General features: G+C 34.6%; 1 protein-coding gene across 5 annotated transcripts; it reads right to left on the bottom strand.

Annotated features, from left to right (window-relative positions):
* Positions 1-206: 206 nt before the first annotated feature.
* On the bottom strand, positions 207-7,345 carry LOC110917857 (transcription factor BIM1). 5 transcript variants are annotated; one of them, XM_022162302.1, is made up of 13 exons: positions 7,048-7,344; positions 6,508-6,750; positions 6,315-6,386; positions 4,514-4,852; positions 4,295-4,412; positions 4,080-4,207; positions 3,711-3,819; positions 3,134-3,203; positions 2,991-3,050; positions 2,618-2,889; positions 2,379-2,496; positions 1,887-2,008; positions 207-376 (listed from the first exon to the last, which is right to left on the bottom strand). In XM_022162302.1, the coding sequence occupies exons 2-12, from the start codon at positions 6,542-6,544 to the stop codon at positions 1,898-1,900; spliced, it is 1,434 nt and encodes a 477-aa protein (XP_022017994.1). In that variant the 5' UTR covers positions 6,545-6,750; positions 7,048-7,344; the 3' UTR covers positions 207-376; positions 1,887-1,897. The 5 variants fall into 5 exon arrangements, with proteins under 5 accessions (XP_022017994.1, XP_022017997.1, XP_022018004.1 ...); XM_035987295.1 differs by lacking the exon at positions 207-376 and adding an exon at positions 2,098-2,147 and having other exon boundaries at positions 1,680-2,008; XM_022162305.2 differs by lacking the exon at positions 207-376 and having other exon boundaries at positions 1,612-2,008; positions 3,711-3,801; positions 7,048-7,345.
* Positions 7,346-9,499: the final 2,154 nt, after the last annotated feature.

The raw sequence follows: 9,499 nt of genomic DNA, 5'->3' as shown, positions 1-9,499 counted from the left end.
TATGCGGATTCAAACCCCCTAGATATCTCGGTTCCGACCATTTATCTAGTGTTTCTTCAGGACTCAAATGGTTAATGAAAATGCTTATAGGGAGTCAGGTCGTTAAACTTTTTGTTTTTGGACTCAACTAGTTAAAACCACTAAAACACAGGGACTCAAATAGTAATTTACCCTAAATAACTAGATGCTCAATTTTCTAGGATCTAATAATAATACAATCTTTTTTGTCAGAACTCATAACATTCTGTGCACCCCGCCCGACCCGAATGTACAACGTATATTTAAACACAAATGAAAGTCAGTAATGATCCGCAAGCGGACCCTGTTGGAAAAAAAAATATGACTAGTAATTATACCAAATTTTAATTAAATTAGCCTAATAACAATCTAATTTCGGTCCGTCTTAAACCTCTTCAAAGCTTTATCACTCTTCTCCTCTCGTGTGCTTGCAAGTCTTGAACCCGCAAACGTTTCATCCAACCCAGAAACTTCATTTTTCTGTTTGCGAAGAACATACTGATTAGTAATGAAAGGATAGGAGATCTGCATGATTAAGAAGATTTAGAACTTAGAAGCAATGTTTTCATAACCAGAATGGTTATCGAAGCTAGCGTGGATTCATCTATTAATAATATGAACCCTTCAAACAAATAACATATGGAGCATTAAGTACTAAAGAATCAAAAAAAAAAAATTTTTGAAGTACATTATAAAATATCCTAAAATGTGCTCCTACCATTCGGTCCTAGTATAAAGTTTTTTATATTTGAAATAATATATTTATTGAGCTAAAAAAAGTAATTAAAAGAATTAGCAAAAGTCAGCTAAATTAAATTAAATATATTAAGAAATACAGAGAGAGAGAAGGGTGGCGGTGGTGACGGTGATAGGGAAGGTGGGGAGGGTGAGAAAGGTAGAAGGCTAAGGTGGTGGCAGATGGTTGTGGTGGTGGTGGAAGATGGTGGTGGTAAACGAAGGTTGAGAGAGAGAGAGAGAGAGAGAGAGAGAGAGAGAGAGAGAGAGAGATTGTGTGTTTAGAGAGGGAGAGATTTCTTAATTTAATGAAAAATGTTATTAGTTTTTTATAAATGCCTTTTGTTTTTATATTAAAAAATTGGGAAAATTACTTTTTGAGTTCTTGTGTTTTAGTGGTTTTAACTAGTTGAGTCCAAAAGTAAAAGTTTAACGATCTGAGTCCCTATAAGCATTTTCATTAACCATTTGAGTCCTTTTGAGTCCAAATTTTAACCTTTTGAGTCCAATTTTTTGAACTCAAATCGTTATAAAATGAACAAAATTGGACTCAAAACGTTACAAAATAAATGGCTAGGGATTCAGGGCGTTAAACTTTTTGATTTTGGACTCAAGTGGTTAAAACCACTAAAACACAGGGACTCAAAAAGTAATTTACTCTAAAAAATTTATAAAAAATGGGTAAAAAGACCAAACTACCCATGTTTGACCAAATTTAACAGAAAAATCTGAGTTAGGGTTAAAGGACAAAACCTGTAACAAAATTCCCTGTAAAGGTCAAAATTCGTTGAAAATGACACCGCCTGAAAAGACGTATATAGATAAAGAACTGTAATTTTTCAAAAAAAAAAATGAATCTGAAAGAAATTTTTTGTATTTTTATAATATTAACCGCAAGGAAACAAACAAAATCACAACACCATATATTGTTGTTCATAAGGCCTTTTCAATAAATAACTAGATGCCCAATTTTCTAGGATCTAATAATTCTTTTTGTCAGAACTCAGAACATTCTGTGCACCCCACCCGACCCCCGACCCGAATGTACAACGTATATTTAAACACAAATGAAAGTCAGTAATGATCCGCAAGCGGACCCTGTTGGGAAAAATATGACTACTACTTAAATTAGCCTAATAACAATCTAATTTCGGTCCGTCTTAAACCTCTTCAAAGCTTTATCACTCTTCTCCTCTCGTGTGCTTGCAAGTCTTGAACCCGCAAACGTTTCATCCAACCCAGAAACTTCATTTTTCTGTTTGCGAAGAACATACTAGTTAGTAATGAAAGAATAGATCTCCATGATTAAGAAGATTTAGAACTTAGAAGCAATGTTTTCATAACCTGAATGATTATCGAAACTAGCGTGGATTCATCTATTAATAATATGAACCCTTCAAACAAATAACATATGGAGCATTAAGTACTAAAGAATCAAAAAAAATTTTTTTTTTTTGAAGTACATTATAAAATATTCTAAAATGTGCTCCTACCATTCGGTCCGTTTCAAATGATGATTGTTAAAATGCATTATCGAACCGATTATGTTGCCATTTCTCAGTCCGTCTAACTGGTCCAATTCGATTATTAAAAAAAAAAACATTGTTTAAAAGAAATGTAAGTACCTTGAAAATGGGTGTACTAGTATTTGCTCTTTTACCAAGGTCAATTTGTACAGATATGTTAGCTTGTGACAAGTCCACACCAGAGTTCTGTAGTGCTTGTGTTAATGTACTCAGTAACCTGTTTGTACACCAATTTGTCTACATGTTGTTAGCCCAACAAATCAAGCCCAAGCCCAAAGTAAAACAAGCTAGCCCAATAATAACATTGATATCTCAACTTAAACAGTGTTAATTCTTACCCTTGAGAGTAAATCGTTGAGATGCTAATTGTGCCACTTTCAATAGTAACTTCCTCATCTTTCAGTTTATCACTTGCTGTGCCATCGTTTGTGCATGATCTGTTATTGGTCAAACACGGGTTTTGACCAATTTGTTCTTGCAAACTTACGTTGGTATCTAATAGGGCTTGACCCTTTTTCGGAAGGTTTAAGGAAACATTGCCCTTGTTGACTAGTGGTTGGTCAATGAAACCTTCAGTTGGTCTTTGATTATTATCGTTATTATTGTTATTCTGTCGGAATACAAGAAAAAAGAAAAAAAAAATTTGTTTCTGATAAGCCCGAAAAATAATTTTTATTTCAAAAAGAAAGTACTTGGAAAGATTGAATGTACCCGACATGAGTCCTCGTACATGTGCGTCTTCTCTTGTAGAAACCGAATGTATTCAATAACCTAGAAATTCATATCTCAAAGTTTAGATGTTTATAAGTTTACGTGGACGATTGAAAAAATCATTGATGTCTTTCATGGTATACCTCTAATAGAAATGACGCCTTATCGCGCTTTTGGTCACCTTGTGGAATGATTTCTCTCAGCATTGTAAATCTGAAGCAAGTAGAGGGGTTAAAACTTTTTTAAGAGCGCGCCTGAGGCGCGAGGCGCACTAAGGCGCAGCTTCTGGGGATTTTTCGCTCAGCGCCTTGTGTAATTACAAGAAGCGCCCAAAAGGCGCAGATTTTTGGGGTTTTTCGGGGGCTTTTTGGCCTGAGGCGCGCGCCTCATGTATCTGAGGCGTTTTTTTCTGCAGAGAAAAGTTGTACCTTGGGTTTTTGACTTGTACATGTAAGTAAAATGGTATAAAAGCCTTATTTATAGCTATATTTTGGTTAAAAGAAGCTAAAAACCTATGGGATATGTAATATATAAAAAATTATATAAACACCTTGCGCCTCGGGTACGAAAAGCCCACCGCTTTTGCGCTTTGCGCTTCGCGTCTCAATTTTAGACCTCGTCGCTTTTGTGCGCCTATCGCTTTTTAAAACCAAGGGTTAAAATTGACTAATTCGTAGGTACAGGGGTTAGTATTGACTGTCAGCTATAATATAAACATACCTGTCATTGATTTTGCTTCTTCTTCGTTGCTCAGTAGCCGAATGCTTAGAACGCGGAGTGTTGGGCTTTTGATCCTGGTGTGATGTGTCTACTTTAACAGACAAAACACCTATCAAATTACAAAAATAATTTGTAATTTTATAAATCTTATTATCATTAATATAATGATGATAATAATGATTATTATTCTTATTATTTTCAGGGGTTGCAAAACTCAACATGAACAGAAACATGTCACCAAAATAATCAGTTTTGAGTTGTCATATTAACCCGTTTAATAAGCATGGCGTGTTCAGTTTAGACTGTTTAACCCGTTTAATGAAATGGATCACCCCGTGAACTCGTTTACCACCCATTTAGAAAAGATACCTTTGTAGTGTGAGGATGGCTCTTGCTTGATAACAAACCCGTGTTCTTCATCATCCTCATCATCTCGGCTACTTTTAGCAAATTTTAACACATCAACAAAACTCGGATTATTTTGAGCTGATGATGGGCTGCAAAATCACCAGAAAACTGTCATATAACTGAGATTGAATATTTATCATTCACATAGAACAAAAGCGGAAAGTATAATAACAGACCGCGAAGATGAGAGAGAACTGATGCTCGCGGTTGGGTGGTTATGCGCAGATGAAGACTGTGACGGCCGGTCCATGGATGTCACCCATGGCCCTTCTCCCGTCTTCATAATGCCACCCTCTATCAACAACATTTAGTAGACATTATTAGTTTCCCACAAGCGCGTAAAAAGGTAACCATTAAACTAACCTTAAAGAAATCTTGGATCCGAAACTGTATACCTCTTATTACACGTGTGTTTCCAGCAATATTCTCCTTCCCTGTCTTTCCCTTTACAGCAGATTCTTCCCATAGTGAGAAACCACTCCCTGTGTAAGAACTACAGTTTGAATTCTCATCATTTCTATCACTACCACTAGATTGTACTGGTCTGATCACAACCCCTTCAGCCTTTCCCATCCTTTGACTTTGACTTTGACTTATACAAGAAATATGACTAATACTGTAAGTCCCTACGCCACCTGGCAGAATGTGTTCCACTGCACTTATTGGTTCTTCGAATTTATTTCCTTCTGTTCGTTCCAGTGGTTGCAAGAAGTCGTGAGTTTCAAGGAACCCACCTGCAAATATTATAATTAAATTAATACTTTAAAATGAAATATTAAAAAATTAAGAAATTAAAAACAAGAAGATAGGTGTCTGGATCAATGTAGCACGTGACCAGTGACCACCAACATGAAACCACTACTGTACTAAAATGTGATGGATAATTTAAAGTTTTAAAACACCGATCCCAACAAAGACATTTCTACTATCGTTTATGTCGTCCTTTCTCTATCTTCTTTTGTCTCTTTAGTCTTTATCTCAATTTCACCACTTTTTCTATCTTTATTTTTTTACTTACACTCAAAGATGTAATTTATGATATTTTAAATGACTGAATATATAGTACTATTAGTCATCTATATTCCTTGGTTGATTTATTTACTTTAGTTTTTTTATAGAAAGATAAGGACAACAAATTTAATTATGAAATGTCCTTTCAAAATTAAGATTTTATGCAAACAACACTTTACTATAAAAATGCTATTTAATTGATTTGTCAAAATCAAGATTCTACTAAGTATAGTCCATTCATATGTATTGTATTCCATATTAAATAGCAATTAAGATTTAGAGTTTGAACACATTAAGATAGCACATGTTCGATAGTTTAATGACTCATGGTGTGATTTAGATTGCAGAAGTAGGTTATAAGGGACATAGGTTCGGTTCCTGCTCTCTCCATTATTTTCTGTGGCACCTGGTGATAATGGAAGACTAGGCGAGTAGGCGGCGATCGCTAGTTCGATCTTTGAACTGAGCGGGTTTTACCTCACCGCACTGTCGTGCCTTCGGGCGAGTGTTCACGGGCTTCGGCCCTAGGTGAGGGTTTTCCCCGGTTCGGAGGCGAGTGTATCCCGATGCGGTGAATTTCGCCAGTGACCCATTTTAAGGATTCGTTAGCCGTTCAAAAAAAAGGTTATATTTTTAGGTGTTAGAACAGTTACAAAAGTTGAACAATTTCATAAAAATTTAATTTTATCTACAGTTTTAGCACGCTATACACCTGTTAGTTTTACTTTAACTTAATAAAGTTAACCAAATTTTATTACAGTTTTCATTTTTTATTACTTCAATCCAAGTTGGATCGGATCAAGATCTTAAATTCTATTCTTGCTAAGATCCTATACGGGAATATTAAAGCTTTCAAGATCTTAGCAATCATCATGATTGTCGTAATTTTTCTTGAACATGAATTCCTAAATTTCTATGATAGATACACAACAACATGCACATTACAGGAGGATTTGAACACTTAACCCTTTGGTTACTACTTAACCACCAGGATGTCCCCCTGCAGACTGATCATCATAATTACATTTCAGAATACTAAATTACTCTCGAGTTAATAAAAAAAAAACAATGTTCCCCCATGGTATTTGAAACACTTTATACTAATTATGATAAGATGAATAATTGCTTAAAATTATTCACTTTAGCTAAATCACCAGAAGGTTTGAAATAAAATAGTTTATTTACCTGGAGGAATAGAAGATGGATCTTGCTGTGCAGGTGAATAAAGCGAAAGAAAGTTATGCGTTGGTTTCCTACCTGTAAATTCAACATAATTTAACATCAACGTCACGCTTACACTGTTACACACACTTCCTCAAGCCTATGCATACGTACACGTGCCGTGCACGTGTTTAGAAAATGCAAAAAATGGTGGTACCTTGTGTTCCGTACGGACGTGGTTGCGGAAGCTCCATCAGGATCTACAGATTTTGTTTCTACTGATTTCAATTTGATCCAAAATTAGGTCAAAATTGACCACCGCTCACTCCGGTCACCTGAATTCTAACTGAATCGTCACGTATCAACAGATCTAGCACCGCACACGTAGATGACGTGATTGCGGTTGCATTCACGACGTAATTCCGATTCCGATTAGATTAGGTTTTATATATTCCGTCACCTTCACAGATCAATACACAATAATTAGATTATTTACCGATGAAATCATGAAATTCAAGTTCAATCGTGTTCACTGGATCATTCTCTTAACGAAATCTCAAAATTCAATATCAAATCGTTGTAGAATTAACAGAATTACCTAAATTAACGTAATGTTAAACATTCACCTGTTACATATTCAAATCCAAGCTACAGTAGAACAATAACGACACATAATTCACAAACAGAACACATTCCGATCGAAACACAAAGTAAGTAAATTAAAACTAACACGATCGATGAACAGTTGAATACGTACCTTGAATCGATCTGAACTTCGTTTCCGTTACAAAATTCAGTAGTTACAACAACTTTTGAGACGATTTGCGTGCAGAATTGCGAATCCTGTAATCGTCAACCGGAATGTTCTACCGGTAAAATTGAATTCCGGTAACTGTTTGCAGTGAATTAGTTATTCCTGAAGGTGATATAGAGATGAATTGTGTATGTATATGTGATGGAGATGAAGTGATGATGAGAAACAGGTGTGATGAAAGATAGGGTTTGTCAGAGCAGATCGATCTGAAACAATGTTTTTGAGTGTGTGATTTGGATTTGATGAATTGTGCGTTTTTATATGGGCTCTGGATGAAAAGTTATAACGCCGTTTTGGTTTAACGTCTGTTTGTTTAACTCCGTTTACGGTCACCATCTTACATGTGTTGCTACTTTTAAAGTATGCGCTACTTTATAGTGAACTTTTCTTATTTTATATTTATATTTATATTTATATTTATATTTATATTTATAATTTATATTTATAATAAAGATTAAATGGGAAACCAAAGTAAGAATAAAATGAGAAACCAACCAAAGCTTGACTCATCAATACATTTTACCTCATTTTTGTAAATTTGTAGATGAATAATTAGGAGAGTGTTTGAGGTTGAGTTTTGAAAATAAATTATGTGTTTTGAATAATCAGAATCAGATAATTAATTATAATAAAACGTGATGTTGAAAGATAGTGTTTGGATTTGATTATGTTTCTTGAGTAAACAATTATAAAATGTAAATGTGCTTTAGTGGTTTGTGTGTCACATTATAAAGAAGAGGTTGGTAGTTCGATCCATGCCCCCTCAATTTTTCCAAATAGTGTCTTGAATTTATGTGATGATACTCACATATAACTATAATCTTTTTCTCAAGATGATACTCATATTTGACTTGCTAAAACTAATTAGTTACAGATAATTTTAAATTTATTTATTTAATATATCATAAAAACAAAGGTTGGTCCCTATATTTTCTAAATTGAGACCAACACCCCTTATTCTTTAAGTAAGTATTTATATCTAGTTAACCATATTAATGCCTAATTACTTTTAAGACTTTACATCGATATATAAATGTACTTTCACGACTCTACACCGCAACAAACGAAACATACTCTTTTTTTCTATGTCTAATTACGTTAATATCACAAACGCAACGAGGATGACAGTCAAAAACACGTAACGTCACGTGCAGACACCACACATTAATGTCATCATCGTACACTGTAGCCACAATGCCTATATAGGTTACAACGGGTTAGATTGGATACATCGAAACACTTTATATGGTTAATACATCACATAACATGTCGCCATCTAAAAACAACTAAGATGTTGTCGTCGCAACGCACAGCTATGGCAACAATCTAGTTTATAATAAAGATTAAATGGGAAACCAAAGTAAGAATAAAAAAGGAAACCAACAATGCTTGACTCATCAATAAAAATTTGTAGATAAATAATAAAGTAAATATCAATAATAGTATTCTTTTTAACAAATCAAACTTATTTTGTAAATAGAGTAAATTACAACATATTTCAACATAATTTAACATCAACGTCACGCTTACACACACTTCCTCAAGCCTATCCACCTTCTCTACCACCACCGTCATCAAACGGAAACCGTCATTATCACCACTACCACCACCGTACCACCGTCGACGAAACAACATCCAGATATGTAAGTGTGCTTAGTAATTCAACATTCTGTTCAACAACGAAACCGAGTCTTAACTACGTTGTCATTTGCAAGTCATCGGAGCTTCATTGTTTAACCGAGCTTCATATGAAGAAAACGAAAGAGAAAAAAAGGATTCTTGTTTGTCACTTTAGCTATTGCAGGTCCAGAGTTATTGCGTTTTATGGTTTCCAATATTCCAGGTATTGTTATCATCTCATATATGACATTCCTTCCATCTATCAATTTTCTTCACTTCCTGATGCAAATATTTTTGTCACTTTATGCTTTGGGTGAATTGAATTTAATGCAATCAGTGGTTTCATTGCGTTTTAAAAACTTTTGATTTATGTGGCTTTATAATGTGTTACAGAGGAATATTATGTTTTTAAGTACAAAAGTGGGAATTTTTTTATTATGAAAGTACATACAAGCCATGTAAACTAATGTAACACCTCGGAAAATTTTATCGAATCAAATGGCAACACATCTACTCAACAACTGTTCTTTAAAGACTGCTGGTTACAAAGACTGAGAAGACCTAACAACTGCTGATTGTCAAAGCCCTGATGAAGACTAAAGCACTGCTGATTCAAGGCATGATCAACCTATGAAGAAAGCACTGATCTGCAACATCAGTGCTTATACTCAACAGCGGATAGGAGTATCAGTGTTTACCTATCAGTGTATTCAATGTAACAGTACTTGTTTAGCATAAGTGTTTAGAGGTTGTTAGTCTGTCAGATGTCACTGTC

Source organism: Helianthus annuus, chromosome 2 (genome assembly GCF_002127325.2).
Source record: "Helianthus annuus cultivar XRQ/B chromosome 2, HanXRQr2.0-SUNRISE, whole genome shotgun sequence".
Classification (NCBI taxonomy): domain Eukaryota; kingdom Viridiplantae; phylum Streptophyta; class Magnoliopsida; order Asterales; family Asteraceae; genus Helianthus; species Helianthus annuus.
The sequence above is the reverse complement of the archived record's forward strand: the minus strand, read 5'-3'. Positions and strand labels throughout refer to the sequence as shown.